General features: G+C 34.0%; 1 protein-coding gene across 1 annotated transcript in view; it reads right to left on the bottom strand.

The window, feature by feature from the left end:
- The window catches only part of LOC129219085 (SCO-spondin-like), a 47226-nt gene extending 33228 nt beyond the window's left edge, over positions 1-13998 (bottom strand). The window contains exons 1-2 of the mRNA XM_054853404.1: positions 13895-13998; positions 6173-6364 (exon numbers count right to left, since the gene is read on the bottom strand). Coding sequence (XP_054709379.1) covers positions 6173-6364; positions 13895-13961 — 259 coding nt within the window. The 5' untranslated portion in view covers positions 13962-13998. The remainder of the gene's footprint in view (positions 1-6172; positions 6365-13894) is intronic.
- Positions 13999-21370: the final 7372 nt, after the last annotated feature.

The following is a 21370-nucleotide window of genomic DNA, read 5'->3' as shown; positions in this document are numbered from 1 at the left end:
CTTTCATATGAGGTAAAAAAGACAGTATTTTTTTCTAATAAAACTATGCGGAAAAAGTTATAAAAACATTTTTTGTAAGTTTTATAGGCAAATTTTGACAATACTACTTAGTGACCATGTGTTGTTGTATTAGCAGTTCTAAAAGTTAATCTTTTTTTCACTTAGGAAATTAATTGGTCTGTATACAATCTTATTTTTTATTGAAACTTAGTTTACATAGGAAGATATTAGACCAACAAAGAAACTTTAAACTGTTCTAATTGTCTTGAAATATTTTTTTTAACTAGGCCTCATACTAATGTAACATCAGTCACAAAATTGTATAAAAATTTGTATTGCTTAAACAAAAACGAGTTGACATGACTTCTTTTTACGCTAATTTAATGAAAAAAGTGCCTTGAACTTGGAGTAAGCAAAGAAACACTTTAAATATTTTCATCCCAAGTTTGTTGCGAACTGAAGCAAAAAAAAAATTTGAAAAAAAAAAAAAAAAAAAAAATAGAACCGACTTCAAAATTGCTCTAAAAAGTGAAAAATAATTTTATTCTTTAAACACCATCGATAGTACTTTTAAACATAATTTTTGAAGTTGGCGCAAAAACGATCGATAAAATCATTCACAACCATAACTCAACTACAGGTATAAATTTTACCAGGTCCAGTTTCTTCACTACCACATGCATTACGCATTGATGACAGCATATTTGAGTAACGATATAAATGTTTCGTTCCTAACTTTGGATGATTTTTTGATAAAAATATGAACGAAGCATGGTTACAATGGATTTTACTTTTTGTTTTTGCGCCAACTTCAAAAATTATGTTTAAAAGTATTATCGATGGTGTTTAAAGAATAAAATTATTTTTCACTTTTTAGAGCAATTTTGAAGTCGGTTCTATTTTTTTTTCAAAATTTTTTTATTTCATTCTTTTTAGTGTAAATGTAGCTATTTCAGTAAAAGTAAGAAGTTAGGCTCTATATCACTGTATTGCATTAGAAAAGCCTTTATTCGAAATTATCATTACAATTACTATTAATGTTACTGTTATATGGCACCAAACTTTTATAACAATGAGTTTCATATTGTCGCGTAGATGAAGATAGCGAAGACAATGTGAAAGCCAAATGAAGCGAATACTCGTTGTCTCAACTCGAGATCTTTATTCAGAACCACGAATGAACGTTACATCTCCTTATATACAACTTGAGAAAGTGCTGGAACTTTCCAGACTTGGAAAGATACAGAAATTAATAGAAGATTCGAGAAAATACGGGAAACAGTAGAAACGAAATTTTAGTAAAATTCACTTTATCCTAGTCGGGATTTGAACCCGGGTCGCTCGCGTGGAAGGCGATAATTCTACCACTGAGCCACCGTTATCCGCGGATGAAAAGTGCGAACTTCGCTGCAATATCATTTAATAGGGAAATTGCATAAAAATTACTGTTTTTTGCCCATAACTTTTTTTTCTAAAGAACAAATATGGTCAAACAAAGTAATGGGACCTAAGTTGAGCCATCCCCTATCCATTAAAAAAATAATCATCAAAATCGGTTCACTAGGTGAGACGCTATGAGTGGACAAACAAAAAAAAAACATACATACGGTATGAACTGATAACTGCCTCCTTTTTGAAGTCGGTTAAAAAGCGTTCTATATGGATTAATTTTCCCAATATTGACACTTTTAATGTGATTCAATGGTTAACTCTCTAAACATCGCGAATAGTGGCCAAATTAAAAGCAGATTTTTTTTTTAAATAAGGAAAAAAAAAAACCCCGCCACATTTGGCGGGTTTTTTTGGCGACAAAACTTGGCGACCAAAGGCTTGGTGATATATCACCAAGTGTTTGCCTAATTATAGCACCACTTGAGTTTATATTGAAATTATAATTGATTTATCGCCAAAAAGTTGTAAAAGACCCCCTTTGAACATCCGAATGCGACCAAAAAGGGAGGTGCACAACTAGATCCCCACTAGGAGTCTACGTACCACATTTCAACTTTCTAGGACATACCGTTCTTGAGTTATGCGGCATACATACGCACATACGGACGTCACGAGAAAACTCGTTGTAATTTACTCGAGAACAAGGGCACCCATATAGGGGGTAAGTTGGGGATGAACCCACCCTTAGAAATTGGAACTTTCTTGCTTTTAGTACTTTTTTCTTTGCAAAAATGTAAAATCATTTCTTCTCTAGCCAATAATGAATGAGTTATTAAATTTGCCAAATTTTAATAACTCTAATCTGTAATGAAATCGGTTTCCATGGGGACAATATCCTGCTAAACCATAGAGAAAATATCCGAGTCCCCCCTCCCCCCCTTAAATTTTTGCATATCGGTGCCCATGCTCGGGAATCGTCAAAATGGATATTTCGGGTGTCTATACGTTCTTAGGCATATCCACGCGTGGTCGGGTTGAAAAAAAAACTCGACGTTGATTCGAGGGCGAGCAAAATGAAAATTAAGGACAATTTTTGAATGATTTTTTTTTTCTCGCGAATACAATATTTCCTTTTTTACTTCCTTTTACAAAGTAAAGGAAGTATTATAGTCGCGAAAAATTTTTGACCCAAAAATAGGCCTTAATTTCCATTTTGCTCGCCCCCGAATGAATGTTGAGTTTTTTTTTTCAGCTCGACCACACGTGCCTAAGAACGTATACTCACCCGAAATATCCATTTTGATCCCTGAATTAATTACAACGAGGTTTTTCTTGACGTCTGTATATACGTATGTAAGTGCGTATGTGTGTATGTATCTCGCATAACTCAAAAACGGTATGGCCTAGAAAGTTGAAATTTGGTACGTAGACTCCTAGTGGGGTCTTAGTTGTACATTTCCCCTTTTGGTTCCATTCGGATGTTTCTAAGGGGGTCCTTTACATCTTTTTTTGGGGGAAATCGTTGTTAATACCAATGCAAACTCAAGTGGTGTTATAATTTGGCAAACACTTGGCGACACATTGTCAAGACTTTGGTCACTAAGTTTTTTTCGCCAACTTGTCAACAAATTCGGCGTTTTTTTTTTAATTTGGTTTCATTTTGGCCACTATTGGCGTTATTTAGAGAGTTAACCATTGAATCACCTTAAAATGTCCAAAATGGGGAAAATTAATCTGTGTAAAACGTTTTTTTCTTCAGTTCGCAACAAACTTGGGACAAAAATATTTTCAGTGTTTCTTTGCTTACTCCAAGGCACTATTATTATCATTAAATTGGCGTAAAAGGAAGTCATGTGATGCGCACATCAGCTCTTTGTAAAAGGAAGTAACAAACCCAAGTTTATAAAAAGTCATATTCTCTTCAATTATAATGATATCTTTAATATTAATCCCTTAAACATTTAGAAACAGTTGAATTTAAGTATTTAAAACTAATTCAAAATGTCTAACATCCGTCACTGTAACATCAGTCAGTTTTTGTTAATATACCTTAAACAAATCTCACTAGTGGCATTGGCTGCTGCACACTGCTAAAAATTTTCCGGAAAATTTCCGGTAATTGTTACTGGCATCCATGTTGCCAGTAACTATTACCGTAAAAATCAAATGTTACTGTAAAATTTTACGGTATCCTCGGTAGGCCGCAGCAACCAATTGGCGCTGGGATCGCTTATTTCTCCGGTATAAATTACCGTAAAAATCAGCTATGCGTTAGTCCGTCATTTTACAGTATAACAATTACCAGAAAATCTTCCTGAATTTTTAACAGTGCAGAAAGGCAAAGAAGGAGGTGAGATAAATAGCAATATAAAAGAAAACATGAAGATTACAAAAAGTAAAACAAAGTCGAAGCTAAAAAGAGCGGAGGATAAAAAATAGTTAAAAGAATTTAAAGAAACCTAGCATAATTACCAAAGTTAGTTCAGAATAAAGCTAAAAAGAGAAATTAAGTGAAGAAGTAGAATAAGAGTAGAAGAAATTTAAAGCATTGAAATCCCAGGTTTCAATTAGCAGTTGCATTACCCCTGTTTAAAACAATGAAACCTGGGTAAAATCTCTTAGTCATTCAATGCGCTCCTTGTCATATCGTCAGAAAAGAAAACGGCAGCTGTAAAATTTAATGAATGAAATTACAGAAACAGATACTCCTAGTTCTCCTTGTATTACATTTAAAAAAAAGTGCTACATGATCGATACAGAAATATCTCTAACTGTCGCAGTTCATGCAAATTTCTGAGCTATCACCATCCGACTTGTAGTCATGTTAGAAAGAGTTATATTTAAGTATTACTTTTGTCTAATTTAGAAGCTGTAGCAGGTGTTTAGCAGCAACGTTTTTCTATAGTAAGGGAGGGAATCACTTCCAAAAGAACATGTTCCAAAATTGTTGGCTACTACTGGAGAAAGGATTTTTGAAGAATATGACAAACAATTGTATCACGAGAAGTTAGAGGCAATGAAATTTAAGACTAGGAGTATTGAGTAATTCTCAAGATTTAAGCAGAAAAACATTGAAAATAGTCTGACATTGTGGATGAAATTTATTATTCGCATGAGAAAGTAATAAAATACTTAACGCACTAGATGTAGTAAATGAAAGAGGAATTTTTATTTCATGAAATACATTAAAAATATTACTTTTAAAATTTTATAACTGTACTTGTCTTGTAATTTAAATAGATTTTTACAATTTTAAATAAAGCATATGCTAATTTTATTTTTAAGGAGAAATAATTTATAATTGTAGCAATTTATTGTAAATGTAACATCAGTCACAAAGTCTTTGTATCATCAGTCACGGGCATTAAATAACATTTATACTTTCAATTTTTAAGTTTTTTTTAGTAAAACAAACTGTTTTCATCAAGTCTAAAATCCATATTTTAAGGGGAAGAAATCTGTTTAGATTTTACGTTATTAGTTTGAAGAGAAAATTTCAAATTATATATAAACACACATTTTTCATTTTTTTATTCTCCTTAATTTCATAAAAAAAAAAAAAAAAAATCCTCAAGTCTGAAAATAAGTGTGGGGCCAGTGATGGGGGTACCATATCATGATATTTTAGATCAATTTCAGAAAAAAAAAAGTTTCAAGACAGTGCTAAATATATTGTAACGTCAGTCACCGTGGAATGACCCCCTATATGTATCGTCTTGAGCAAAGGAGAGTAAGAGGGGATATGATCCAGTTGTTTATGTTTGTTAAAATGGAGGATGTCTATGGGCTAAATTTCTACACAGTTGAAAAAGGGGGTCATTGTTTTGAACTTTTCAAATCCAAAGTTGACCTTGAAATCAGGAAAAATTACTACCCCAAAGGTTGTAGGCATTTGGAATAGTTTACTGGAAGCAGCTATTACTTGCAACGGGGTGGATAGTTTTAAAGCGCCCTTGGTTTCCATTGGGGATTGATACATGGACTAGGATCAGCGTAATTGGTCTCAGTGTCTATTGTTGGTCGTCACTTTTGTATTTGTATTATTATTTTCAGCAGGGCTGTAACCAGACTTTTGTTTCAGGGAGGGTTTTACCAAATACATTTCTCGTGAAATCTATATGATCAATACAATTTGATCTCATTCGTTTACTCTGTTGATTTTTGTTACACTAGGTTTCTTAAATAAGAGAGTGTTGCACGCTGCTAGTATTAGCATGACCAAATGTAAAATATAATGTATCTATTATATGAAGAAAAAAAACTCTGATGCGTACAATACTGTTAACAATACTTCACCCCTGTTAAATATTCGATTTCGTTTTAACAATTCAAAAGAATATATGTGTGTACTCATATACACGCATTCGAAGTAACCCTTCTTGAATTCATTTTTATTGACACTTATAAAATACGTTAAAAAAGAGTTTGGTACTTTCAAATTCTCGGAATTTTGATGCATATGTTAGCACCAGGAATTCAAAGTCTAAAGAAAACCGCTGTACTGATTTGCCGCATCATTTTTGTAAGAAATGATGTACGCAATAACTACAGTAAAAGTAAATACTTCAGACAAAACACTGAGCTGGTACAATTCTTCAACAATCATAGTAAATTTTCTCTTAATATTGAAAAAGAAATAAATAAGCAAAATAAATAAACAATAATATTGTAATAGTAATTTTTTAAGAAAAAAAAATCAGAGGGAGTTTGTACCCTAAAAACCCAACCCTTAAATACAGCAGTCCTGAAAGTACTTGTAAAATAACATTGAATATCTTACGTCTTGTGCAATGTTGTGGCAAGATACAGTAGCCATCTGAAGATCGTACTAATCCATCTCTGCAATAGCAGCCAGGTCGACAAGGCTCTGAACAAGTGTCAGTTTGTGAATAGCGTGTGCTACATTTTGGTTCACATGGCGATCCACACATAAGATACTCTTCCCCATCTCCACAATTATAGCTTACATCTCCTATGGTGAATAATGTCCAGGATTAAAACACGTTGAATTGAGGAAAGAGAAGATTTTATAAGAGAATCAACACATCAAAATCAGTATTTCTTTTGCGAAGAAAGAAAAACATTGTGGGGATGCTTTAGATTAATTAAAGCATTGATACTTGTTTAAATCTGATGCATATCTTCACTTTCCGTTGCAAAAAATCATTAATCCAGTAAGAAATCTTTTGGAAACAATTTCAACAATAAATAGGTCAATCAGTGTCAGTGATGAACGTTAGCAGATTTGGCTGGTGGCACTGTGACAGCGTCCGGTTGTTCATTTTTTGAAGTGCCCTATTGCTTTTCTTCAACTGCCGTTATAAGGTACAACTTTTACTTGCGTAATAAGTTCTTTTTTGCAAGTTATTAAATTTGCATTTTCCAAAAAATCTTATGGTGATGGGGGAAAAAACAAATATCATTTCTGGATTTAGAGGTTAAAACATACATAAGAATCATCTGCTGGAACCTTAGAAACGCAACATTTAAAGATTAGTGTACTGTTTTTTAATGTGGATGGTGAGCTATGGTAGTGATTCTCCTCAAAGTTTATATCCTATATACAGGGTGTTCCGTTTTAACGTGCAAGACCTTTATTTTCGCAACCATTAGTCCTAGGTGTACACTTCCAATTGCAAAAATGTTCAAAATCAGATGCAGAGTTAAGATATTGAAAGTTTAAAGCAAAAATAAAAACGAGTCAAAAAATACAAAATTTAACTTTTTATACGGGCCCTGGTCTCCTTACTAATATTTAGAGAAATAATCTCCATTAAAAACTATTATTGACACAAAAAACTTGACATTTGTGCGACCAAAGCTCAAGGAGATATTCCAGTTCAAAGTTTTAAGGGACCATACTGAAGATGAGATTTTAACTTATCGCCCTTTTGGAAGAATGACAGGTTATCGAAGTAAAAAAAAAGAAAGTATTTATATTTTTCATTGCTGTTCAAAAATAAATGCAAATGCCATGCCTTGATATGCAAAAACACACTGCAAAACCTCGAACAATTTGAAAAACCACACTTTATGCACACATATGATTTTAAACACTTTTTAACCGCTATATTTCCCCCCAAAAGATGTTATTGACTGCGAGTGAAAAATGGTGTAAGTCACAAAACGCTACGTTTCATACCTCGGTGAGTATTGGTCGAACTAATTTCAAACTTTTTGTGTTGGAATTATTTTTCAACGGAGTTTTTTCCCTAAATATAAGTTAAGGGACCTGGGGTCCGTGTAAAAAGTTAAATTTCGTATTTTTGAGCAATCACGAATTGCTTATTGTTCTCATTTGACTGTTTTTTGGCATCCTATGATTTTATTTTTCCCCCGCCTTCCTCTGCAGCACCACCGTCGACCGTTCCTTCTGCTGCTGCTCCTCTAGCGAGTTCTCTAGCCCATATCCTACATACAAACGCATACATACACACACCCCCCCACACACACACACACATACCAATACACTCATGCCTGCACACAGACACATACATATACACCCGTGATTGCGAAAAACATAATTTGAATTCAAGATGTCAAAATTCGTATTACTTTTAATATTTTTATTTGACTTATTTTTATTTTTGCTTCAAACTTTCAATATCGTAACTCTGCATCTGATTTTGAACATTGTTGCAATTGAAAGCATACATCTAAGACTAACGGTTGCGAAAATAAAGGTCTTGCAGGTTAAAACGGAACACAGTGTATATCGTTAGTCAGTAAACGCGAAACCTGACTGTAAGATTTCTACATTTACAGTCCGATTTCAAAATTTAGGACTAGCATCCACTTGCGTTAACGTAAAAAAAGTAGTAACTTTACCTGTACATCAAAAGAACATTAAAACGAGCTAATGGAACTGAACAACTTTGCAGTACTTTTCTATGTATACCTAAAAACAGCTGTTAACTTTTTCCATATTTTACAATTTGGAAATCGATTTCAAACTTCCTCAATGGCAGCATTGATTGCTGTTATTCTAGAAATTATTGGTCATTATTTAGCTGAAAATTGTCCTTGCCCAACTCTCAGTACTGCACCATGATTTTCATAAATATGTGAATTATTTTCGACAACTAACGTTTAATCGCCAGCGCAGCTTTACTTTCTGGGGGAGGTCGCAACAGTGTTTACATATATACGAGTATATAAACTACAATACTAAGAATTGGCAATGGTACAAAACCCTAAAGCTCTGATTAGTTGATCCCCAAACGCCCCTATCTGCGTCCCTGTATTTAATGAATCGTTAGTTTCTTAACTATAAATCTATTCAAAATAATGGAACGAGTTTCACATATAGGATAGGGTCAGGTGGGAGTTAACTAGCCTTAAAGTCAGCCTATTAACCTTATTTGAAGGAAACCTTTTATGCATTGGATTCATTTAGATTAAGTATGAACCAGATAGTGGAATTTTATTGGAATGTTTTTCCTCAGTAAAACAATAAAAAGAGCGTATTTTGATAACCTCACTTAACTCCATAATAGGTTTACCAAGATCGTCAAGTGGGGTAATGAATCAGTGTGAGAGAGAAAAAATTAGTAGGGTTGGTTGGGTTAAGTGGGACCCCTTTTCTGAACAGTTCGTTTTTGAAACCTTATACAGAAGTTATGAAACAAAATAATTTAAACTAATTGCCTTAATTTATATTGAAAATTATTAATAAACATAATTTCTTCATTATTTTCTAAAATAATGCGTTAAAATTCTTAACGATTATATATTTTTTTAAAAATCAGATGTGTGTCTCACTTACCCCATAATAAGGGATAAGTGGGTCAACCCCCTTTTATTTAAATTTAAATCAAGCTTATCTAAAAAAGGGATAATGGGGTTTTACTTGATAAAGTATGTAAATTTTTAGTATGATTTTTTTTTTTTTTTTTTTTTGTAGACGCATCTATTTACGAGATATTTACTATCTTTTAAATTTGTATGACAGAAAATTTTTAAACAAAAAACAAAACTATTACACATTTGAAATTTATTGAAAGCCTATATGTGGGGCATTCCAAGGTATTTTTGACATTTATGTAGAGTCCGTAACGTGACCTTTTTTGCCATAACTTTTTAATTTACTGTTTGATTAGCATATTATTTTATTTTGATCTTTTCCTACCAACACACCAGCTAATATTAAAAAAATTTGCAAATCAAACGGTAAATTAAAAAGTTATGGCAAAAATAGGTCACGTTACGGACTCTACATAATGTCAAAAATACCGTGGAATGCCCCATGTACATTTTACTTTTAACACATAAAAGGTGTGTTCAATAAACGTAATACAGTTGATTAAGGTCGATTTCGGTAAATAAACCAAAACTATAAGCTGAAAAAGATATTGTAAACACTAAATGGCTACGTCTGTTTAAAGTGTGCTAAGGAAGAACTATCATCATACTGGACTTTATCCTCAATAATAATACCAACATCCTCTGCACCAGGCCAATAAAAACTCACCATTTCTATTCATTCTTGCGACAGTTTTTTTTCTTTTTAAATGTGTATCATCAACTGCCAACATTAGACCTACATAATACTTAATGGTTTACTTTGATGTAAGTTTAACAAATATATAATCACCAGCTTTAGCAGTTTTTGTATCTGAACTATCAATTCCTACTACAAGTAGGGGGTCATTATAGTTGTCTTTTACTTCATTAATATAAATATTTAATCAGAGTTGCTTTTAAGTTTGCAATCCCCATTATTATAGAGAGGTAAATGCATTCATTTATGAGATATTTAGATGACTTTTAAATCTGTATGACGGAAAATCTTGAAACAAGAAACAAAACAATTATACATCTGTGAAATTTATTGAAAGCCTATAAGTACATATTTTACTTTTACAAATAAAGGTGTGTTGTATAAACGTAATACAGTTGCTTATGATCAATTTTGGTAAATTAGCAAAAAACTTTTAGTTGAAAAAGAAATCGGAAACCTTAAATGGCTGCGTCAATTTAAAGTTGGCTAAGAGGAAGAACTATTATCACTTCATCCTCAGTAATAATACCAATATTATCTGCAAAATGCCAATAAAAAGTCTCACTAATTCTATTCGTTCTTGCAAATTTAGCCGTATTTTTTAAATTTGTATCACCAACTTCCAACTACGCAGGACTTTATGGTTTTCTTTGATGTAAGTTTCACAAGTACATAATCACCGGCTTTAGTAGTTTTGTAGCTGAACTATCAATTCCTACTAGGTCATCAATGCTCTCTTGTATTTTACTAATACAAATATTTCATCAGAGGCGCTTTTGATTTTAAAATTCTCACTATTATGGAGGGGGGGGATCTACTTACCCCATGGTGAGGGAGCCCACTTACCCCTTATAGCAAAAATTTACGGAGTAAGTGGGATCCCTCCTCTTAAACACTTCTTAATAATATTTTTTACAAAAATTCTTGTTTTATGAACTTACTCACTCTTGTTAAATGTACTTTAAGTTAAACTATACACGAAAGTTTAATGATCATAAATTTTTTTTTTAAACTAACCTGCGAACGCTTCTTTGAAAAATAATGATTGAACTCGCAAAAAAAAAAAAAAAGATTTTTTTTTTTTTTGACTAAGTTTTATGACTTAGAAAAAAATTCCTCGAAGCCCCAAATTCTGAAAAACCAATCAGTGTGATGAAATATAACATGATCAGTGTAAAAAAGTTAAAAAACCATGTTTCAGTTTTAGGGGGGTGACCCACCCAAGTCACCCACTTACCCCAACCAACCCTATATAGTTAAGTAAAATTATTTAAATATTGTTCGGGAAGTAAAAATACAGTGATATACATCTATATATAATATTATACATATTATAAGACTATATTTAAAGATATATAAGCCCAATTTGTTTTCACATATTGTTTAAAAAACAATATCAACGGTTATACAACATCTATTATAAATTGTACAGAAAAACCGTGCAAAGTTCTAGAAAAATTGACAATCAACTATTAAATTCGAAAAGTCAACAAGCTTGGAAACATATGGAAATTTAAAAATGTGCCAAAGTTAGCAACAAACTTAATCATCAAAAATAGTCCATAGACATATTAAACTTGTGGCACGCAAAGGAAACCAACATGCAAATAAAGTTTTAAAACTCATTTTTTGGTTGAAAACTGATGGAATAACATACAGATTTGACAGATTACTGTAAATTAAGCACACAAAAACACAGAAATAGCATCTATTTACAAAACTGTTACAACATCTTACAGCACTTAAGCGGGGAAACGAGTTTCGACCGGTCTAAAAATCCACTTTTTTTTATGTCATAAAATACTAGTAAAACTGCTCAAGAATATGTTGCCAAAGTTTCGGTGAAAATTTCCGATTAGTTTCGATGTTATGAGCTCTTAAAGTGACTGGAGATTCAAAAACTTTTCTCAGCATTTTTTTTCTCAAACGAGTTTTTCTCGAAACAACTTTCTTTCAACTGGTGGGCATTCTTACTCAAAGAGTTATTGACCGATCGTTCTGAAAAATTTATGTGAATATTTTTTATTCATTTTTTCTTACTCTTTGTTGATACTATTAATAAAAACATTTTTTTAATGCATGAAATGAGAAAAAAGGGTAGAAATACAAAACATTGTAATCCCCTTCATATCTGGTTCATATTATCGTTGTTTACGAGAAAGAAAAATTGTAATAATTACAGACAAAAATTGTGGCTTCGGCAATGCCCACCAGCAACAAGCTCTGATGGCGATCGTCCACGAATAGCAGCTACTAATTCCACTAATTCTGGCGGAAATGACTACAAAAAATTACAAGGTGTACTTCAAAAGATGAATAAAATATCCTCCAAGTTTAAAGAAATTATGATTATTTCTTTCCTATTAAAAAAATCAACAAAAACACTAAAATTTCGGCCTCCTAAACTGGTTTTCCCCCTTAACTTAACCTTATCCTACTCTCAAATTTCCATCATTCTGAAAATACCTCAAAACTAATATAATCAGAAACTTTAAACTTATATTTATATGTAAATCTGTTCCTCAGATGTTCAACTATAAGTCCATACCATTAAGAGTTATTCCCAGTTAATAATGACTTTAAAGAAAACTTCACATCAACAGTTGACTCTCACATATGATTTGTAATGAGCATACATAAACAAATATAATTTGTAAACGTTTAACTTGGTGTTATAGTCTCAATATATGTCTCCAAGAAAGAATTAATTAAATATCCTTATTAGAAAATAGAAAATTTGAGCTTTCAATGTAGCCTTTTTACCCCACTTGACCTTTTTTTTTAGTTTTACTACCTATCTGTAACATTCTTCATTATATATATATATATATATATATATATATATATATATATATATATATATATATATATATATATTTTATTTATTTATTTAATACTAGTTCTGTTCACCTGTTCGCTCCCACCATTAAATTTATTATTTCATTCCAAGTAAAGTATAATTTAAAAAATTCTGCTCAAATCACTTTCCTGCATTATGGTTTTGCCAATTTCAAAAATCGCTGAATTACTTTCAAACAATACCATTTAATAAATCAGGACTTTCCTAGTGAAAAAGTTGGTAACAGTAAGGAAAGGAATGCTACAAATATGTTTCTAGTTTTACTCTGTATCTGTAACTAAGTCAGGCTAGGTGCATTTTTTGTCTACTCCTAGTTCTGTTCCTTCATTCATTTCCACTATTATATTCATAAAGTTTAATTATTCGGGTGTCCAACTCAGTTTACTGCATTATGATTTTGAAAATTTCAGAAATCACAGCATTACTTTCAAATAATAACAGTAAATAAATCCCGACTTTCCTAATGATGAAGCTAATAAAAGTAATAGAAAGCATTCCGCGTGTTTTTTTTTTTACTTTAACTCTCTACACTGTTAAAAATTCAGGAAGATTTTCTGGTAATTGTTACTGTAAAATGGCGGACTAACGCATAGCTGATTTTTACGGTAATTTATACCAGAGAAATAAGCGATCCCAGCGCCAATTGGTTGCTGCGGCCTACCGAGGATACCGTAAAATTTTACAGTAACATTTGATTTTTACGGTAATAGTTACTGGCAACATGGATGCCAGTAACAATTACCGTAAATTTTTCGGAAAATTTTTAACAGTGTATCTGCAACAAAATTCTGGATATGTATACTTTTTGCCCACTCCTTGTCAGATTTGCCCACTTGCTTCCACTATAAAATTCATAAAATTAAATTATTGTACTGCATTATTTTGCTACTAATTGTTTTGAACGTAAAATTGTAACTGGATTTTTCTATTGAAATAATTCACCCCGAATGAGTTTGAGCTTTGAATAAAGCTTTCCCAATATTACACAAAAGTTCAGAAACTTATAAGATTGGTTTACAATCAAAAGCTTAAACTCTTCAAAACTATGAACTTTTCTACGATGGTTTTCAATACATGATCTAAGACACTCAAAAATTCTTTCATAATATCACAACATAAAGAAATAGGTGTAAAGTTCGTACCTGGAAACGCTAAAGTGAAATCCTGCGAAATTGTCGAGAAAAGTACCAACAGCAGGTACAGAGCCATCGCTTGATGTGGCTTTATTTAGTCTAACGTGATTTTGCAAATTATTCAAATTCGTAACTTTCATTATTGGTCAGGATCCCGACACCTGTCTCTTAGCTCTAATTACGGAGTCTAGACTACGCGCATTCTAAATGTCATACCTATTCGCGTTCAAAATGTCTCCCCAGAGAATTCAATTAAAAGATTTTATTTCCGCTGGAATAATCATTGTTCAATTGTTTATTTTCAACCCAAGTATTTGTTTATCTATTTATACAAATTAAATATGTATGCATATATAAATTTATATATTTGTTCTAAATGATGACAGCATAAACAATGGATATAATGTGGTTTTAGCCAATGAGCAATGTACATACCTGACTGCAAGGGTGGACTGGGTCCCCCCAGAAGAAGCCAACCTTGACTCCCATCGGGGGCGCACAGGTTGGAGGGGGAGGGAGCAAAACCGCACCGGGTCAAGAACGAAAAAAAAAAAAAAAACCGAGGCACACACAAGTTTGAAGGCGCAAACTAACAAACAAACAAAAAGGCGCACAGGTTCGAGGGCGAAAAAAAAAACGTAGGTGCACAGGTTGGAAGGCACACAGAAGGGAGGGCGCACCTGGTCGCTGGTCAACGGGCCGGCGGACCAATCCCCCCCCCCATCCCCCCGTCCCTGTTTTATCGTCTCAAACTTCCACTCTGCACACTATTCGAATAAAAATGCTTATTTTATCAACCGAATCTGCTACTGTATTATCCTTCATTATATAAATAGATAAATAAATATGCATATATACTGGATCTGATAATTCTCGGGCGACTGAAAAAATATATTGGCCACTAATTCTTTCAGAGCAAAAGTCTTTCCGAAGCCATGTTACGCAGAACTTTCCTATATAAACTCTGAGAAATAATTTGTCTCGTGCCTAAAGTTCTTACCTCGCTCCTAAGATTTGACGATTTTTGTCGGCCCCGGTATATATAGATGAGAACACGGTAATATGGAATACCATTTAAATATCTATAAATAACTGAACTATAAATAACTTTCTATAAATACTTGGTTTCAGGATCCTTAAAGTCCTTAAATCACCACAAGCGCATACTATGAATATCTGTAATAAACTGTCACTTGCAAAAAAAGAGCAATATTTATTTTATTGTCATAAAAAAAAATATTTGCTAAAAAATGACAAATATAGGGCAATATGGAACAGGTGGTTGAAACCATTGAAAAACTTCAAACTTTGTTTTCCATAGTTGTTATGGAGCTTCTGGTTCTTTCTATTTTACGTCATCTCTCAGTTGATCTTTTAAATGGGGAGTAGGTTGTTATAGAAGAAGATTAATCGTTCCGGGCTCTTGACATCTGGTTTTTTGGAGGTAGTGGTGTGAGAGTAAGAAAATATTTGTTGACTTAGACTTATCAGTGACAACCACATCATGGTTCTTGAAAGAGTAGGATTACGTCAGAGATTGTGGAATACCTGGTATTCCATAATACTCGACATATCATCTTGGGGAAAAAAATCTTTAAGCTGTTGAACAAAACATTGCTCGAGAGAAAACGACCAAAGTTAAAAAAAATATAATTCCTTTGGTGCATTTTGTGATTAATATCGATGTTCATGTCACATGGGTACCAATAGATTAAAATGTTTGAAAGCCTGCTCGCAAAACACTCTAATCACAAAATATACTTTGTTCTCTAGCGAGCAGAACAACAACAACAACAAGTGGTCAAATCTCACCGCCTTGTATCATGGAAGTCTTTCTTGAGTAATTCATGATCTCATCAAAAACAACCCTGTTGTAAAAAATTCCACGCCAAGAAAACCTTTAACTTTACCACATAAAAAAGAAGGCCTTCACACATCCTAAACCCAAAAACCCTCAGCCTTAAAAAGTTATGATATCTAGTTTGCTCGCCAAGTATCTACCAAACTATCATCCTCCCTCTTCTCCTCTTTCCTCACACCTATTTCCATTAGAACCTCCTCCCACCTTCAACTCCTCAGAAATATGGATAGATTCTTTAAATTGTATATCCTGTTTGGCGGGAAGCTTTTTAAAGTGGAGTGGTTGCTTGGTGAGCAAAAAGCAGGCTCGTCATTTCAAAATTATCCAGAGGTGGCAAGGATTTGTATTTAATACATTTTATAGCGAAAAAAAAACAGCATATGTACAAAATACCTAATTTAATTATGTTTCTAAAATAAAGGGAGGGAGTGAATTGAACCCCCCTCCCTGATCGCCCAAATGACGGGCCAGGCTGCAAGAACCTAAAGTTATCGTATTTTGCCAGCATGCCAACATGAAATATTATTTGTGGGTGCAAACAGCGGCGTACCTCGGGGTTGGCAGGAGTGGCTCTCGCCAGTGGCACAACAGCAATTTGCAAGATTATGTCAAAAATATTCTGTAAATTTTAAGTAAATAAAAAAATACTTTAATGATTTTTCGGTACTAAAATTACTAATAATACAGCTCGAAGGGAAAAAGAAGCAATCCCTAATGATCAAAAAAAAAAAAAAAAATGCATGGGACATTTCCTGGGTCAGCTTAATACATCTAAACAACAGTGGTGCAATCTGAGATGGGTAAGAAACGGCTTTCCGCCCCGGGTGATCCCTCTTTTTGATAAGGGGCGGGCGGTATTTAAAATCTCGGTGGGAAAAGATACTTTGAAACATTTTTCAAATAAGATAAATATATACAATATGTTATCTATAGCAGTTTTAAAAGGGGAGAAAAATCGTCCGACAAACATTGCCAGAGATCACTTAAAACTACCCTTTTAAAAGGACGAATTCAGAAATTTGTCGAAGGAGCGTCTCCCCTCCTCCTCTCGCCAACAGCATTAAAGATTGTCTTAAATTTTGACTTCAATTTTGAAAATGTTCAGAGGGAGAGCCCCAGGAAAATCTTCCCACTAACATCTTCGAAGGTCGGCTAAAATTACGTTTCTGGTGCTTCAACTTTAATAAGTATCCAGAGAGAGTCTCTAACCCTTCCTCCTTCCAAGTAAAACTGCGTTTTCAAATTATAATTACGAAAGGTATCCCCATAACTTCCTTTTCCTAAAATGGTCAAAGATAATCGACCATTTCGTTTTTTCAGTTTGAATTTCGAAAAACTCCCCCAAACTTCTCCTCCTACAACACATAACATTACCGAAGATCACCTAAAACTGCGTTTTTAAAACAAAAATTTCAAAAATACTCCCGGGAGCAACCCCCAGAACTCCAAATCCTGTGTGAATATTTAACTTATGATTAAGTTCATAAAATTAATTATTAGATCTGCATCTAGCTATGATTCCCTTCTCCCTCCTAAATCAGAAGCGGAAACTATTCTATTTCTCTGTATACTTATATGGGATAGAAAAAACTAAGGTGCCGAAGAGATCCACCCCCTCACCCCCATACACACATACCAGTTTTTTTGTTCCCACTACGACCTTGCTTGAAATAGGGTCCAAGTATACAGGGTGTATCAGTACAGCGTTTAAAGACTTTCAGGGCAGATAGAGTACATCCAAACGATGGGGAATCACATAGCAACGCATGGACGGAAACGCTTTCCTAACGCGATAGTGACAACACAAAGCATAAGAAAAATAAAACACGAATAAGAGGAGAAAACATGTTTATTATTTTTAATACAGCAAAAACTGCTGGTTAAGTTTTTGTCTGGTGTACACGATAGATGTCGTTACGTAAACCGAAGCATCAGGTGACGGTGCATGCGCACACGCGGTTTTGACGTTCGATCTTCAATGCGCCGGAGATAAGTATGCATCACGTCCCGGGGTCGTAATTTCGAACACCTTCTTAGATGACGATCCGTTCGCTCCTTCATGTTCTTTTTTCTTAGTTTTCTGCTGTACTAAGAATAACAAACATGTTTTCTTCTCTTATTCATGTCTTGTCTTTTTGGTGATTTGTGTCGTCACTAACGCGCCAGGAAAGCGTTTCCGACCATACACTGCTATGTAGTTTCCCATCGTCTAGGTGTACTCTATCTGTCTTGAAAGTCTGCAAACGCTGTACTAATACACCCTGTAAAGTTATTTCTCATACTTGTTTTAATTTTCTAATCATAATAGAATCTTTGAAATATTTTTATTTTTATTTTATATTTTCTCTTATAAATTTTTCTTTCCCTTTCATTTATTAACTATAAATTATGCTTATTGGGTGTTTTTTAACAAAAATTTCAAAATGAATGCCTTTTTGAGAGAAAAAAAAGAGTGCATTGTTATAAATACTAGAACTGAAAACCCTGCACTCTGTCTTTGGTTCATGAACGAGCTTTTTAAATATTTCATAAGGTATTGCTTATGTGATTGATTTTATTTAATGTCTATGAATTGGTGCGGGGGGGGGGGGAATTCCTAAAGTTTGCCAGGGGGACTAGATCCCATAGGTACGCTACTGGGTGCGAAGAAATTATAATAAAATGAAATTACGAAAAGATGAATTCAAGTGTATCAGATTTCTCGGGTAAAGTAACAGAAAAAATCGAAGAAATTTCTCATACATTATCTCTTCCTATTATTTCGAAATGACATTTTGCATAGATAATATGTGTACGCACAACGAAAAATAGGAGAAGGAAAAGAAATATTTTGGTTAGAGATCATTATCATAACGACAACTTTTAAAAAAAGACTTCAAATCTTCAAGAAAGACTCACGGATTTACTATAACATTTCTCTATGCAAGTGTGATTCTTTTAACTAATGTGCTTTTGGAACGGAATTTGCTGTGATTTTATAAAAAAAAGTCACCAGAGGTTTGGAACTCTGATCTAATTTTGGACGGTAGTAGGTTAAATATTTTTGGAAATTATCAAAGGCAAACGGTGAAAAACCAATAGTGAACCTTAACATTAGCAATGTATTTATTTTCAGAGTTGACAAAAGTTCGTTGTCAATCCAAATGTTTCTGGTTAGTTTTTCGCTTGACATGACTCAGGATTCTTAAGTGAAACTATCGCAGATAGAATTTACCGCCATGGAAGGGGTGATTATAACAGTCTTTACATGTATATGTTACGGTCAAAGTCCGAAGTTCGGCCAGTTCGCGAATTGGCCAGCCACTTCGCGTATTGGCCAAGAGATTTGGCCAAAGCCCGAAATACTTGCAATTAACATTGCATTTTCTACTTTGGCTGGCCATTTAACGAAGCGACCGGGAATCATTGACCAATGCCCGAAATGTTGATTGTAGATTGATTGGTGGACAGCACATTTGTCGCATCCGGTATGACAGCGTGCAAGTGGTAGAAAGGAAGGTGCCACCCGTGCCACCACGTCCCGAGATGCTTCTGCTAATAGTTATTCGACACTTCGACTTCTTTCTTCTCGCCGTTAGTTCATCGCCTCGGCAATTTCATTTTGAGTATGTATTCCTAGTATTTGTACTTCTATATGTGAATAATACTTTTAGCTGAAATTATATGTGATAGCTAATAAGGGACCCTTCAGGTATTACGTACGCATATTTTCGGTCATTTTGCAAGTCCAAGCGGCGAAGATAATTACATAAATCCCGAAGCGAAATTCTCACCAGCAAAAAATGGCGAAAATGTACGCGTTCGTATACCCCGGACTAACTTTATCCTAAAGCAGTATGAAAAAGTAATTACAAAATTCAAATTTTAATTTATCTGTTTCGAAAACTGTATCTGCTGTTGATTGCTAAAAATAGGTTGTAATTAACTTAGTTCTATGAAGTTAAAAAAAGAGCTCTAACTATAGGCATCAGAAATCACACATTGTTACTCCTATGTTAAAGCCATCGGTGATAATCCCTAGAGCGCAGAGGTCGCATCTACACTATGTCTCTCATCATCCATCTTACTGGTTTTTTTCCTTGACTTTTCCAGAGAAAAACAGCCAAGAAGTGTGCAACACTCTTCCTCCCCCTCTCCCCTTTTCACTGTTTACAATAAATAAATAATAACAGCATCGTTTCACTAAAATAAACAGAAAAAGAAAAAAAAAGGATTGCGCTGATGCACCTCATGTTTCTGGAAAATAGCACATACTCATGATTCATTTCAGCGGAGCAGTTGATTCAAATATCCGGCAGTTCTCCAATGCTAAAGCTGGATTTCGTTATGTTTTTGAGACTTTGATTCATAGATAGGTGGCTGGTTCAATTAACCACTGATTAAAATATCAGGCGAACCCCTGTTTGTTTTAAAGAACCCGAATATTTGCATTTACAAAACATTTCATATTTTTTGAAGCAATATTTCGGGAGACAATGTGATCTGTGATTTTTCACATTAGGTCTACGGAACAGAAAAAGACTAAGGATCACCCTTAAAGGTACTTGAAAAACTGACTACTTAATTTGCCTTTGCATTTATAAACTTAACGCAACGCATTTGTTTAAGATATAATTCGTTATTTTGAAAGTCGTAATTGTAATCTTCTTCACGCTTTCACGTTGTTACACCATATACGTTACTGAATAATATCTATTATGGCTAAAGTATAAGAGCAGAATAACACGAGATCATATTTTTTTGCATTACAAGCTTATTTTTAACACAGAGGTATCACTTATATTTGAACTCGTTACTGAAACAAGTGTACTTAAGACAAAAATAGTACACCAAAGTACTTATTTGAGGATACGTCATTTTTAAAAGTGTGTAAAACAATCTGCTCTTCATTTATTTCTTCCTACTTTGGCCGATCATCCCAAGCCATTTCGCGAATTGGCCGGCCAAAGCCCGAAATAAAGAAAAGATCGAACTTTGGCCGGTAAATTCTGAGCAATGTAGGACAGTTCGCGAATTGACAGGACAGTTCGCGAATTGACTGGCCAATTCGCGAACTTTTCTCCACAACACCCCACCTCCTAGCTACAATTCGCGAAATGGCCGCCTTAGGTACCAATTCGCGAAATGGCCGATTTCAGGGTTTGGCCGTAACATATATAAAATACCATATTAGAATTCGCAATATGTCATAAAATTAAGGATACCCCCCCCCCAATCCCCTCTCGCTGTGCCTGCGCTCAGAGCACAAATGAATCTGGTTTTTAAGTCCTATGTGAAACGTAAACTTAATCCTTTGGTCTAGAGAACGCATGAGTAATTTTAAGCAGGGCTGCGGAGCCAGAAAGAAAATAATAGATTCCGGCTACGACTCCAGGAATTTTAGTTTTCGACTCCGACTTCTTCACCGGAAAATTACAGCGACTCCGCAGCCATGGTGAATTGCGGACTCTGAGGGAAAATGACCGACTCCGGCTCTTGAAATTTGAAAGCCTTTGTCTCCAGACTCCGACTCCGCAACCCTGGTTATAAAATCAAGAAAACATCAGTGCGAAACTGGAACGTTCTCGTCTACGAAAACCGTTAAGTTTTATGCTACTGATGAAGGAGTTTTTAATTTCTTGCAA

This window comes from Uloborus diversus, chromosome 3 (assembly GCF_026930045.1).
Source record: "Uloborus diversus isolate 005 chromosome 3, Udiv.v.3.1, whole genome shotgun sequence".
Taxonomy (NCBI): Eukaryota; Metazoa; Arthropoda; class Arachnida; order Araneae; family Uloboridae; genus Uloborus; species Uloborus diversus.
Note: the sequence above shows the minus strand (reverse complement) of the source record. Positions and strands in the feature narration are given on the sequence as shown.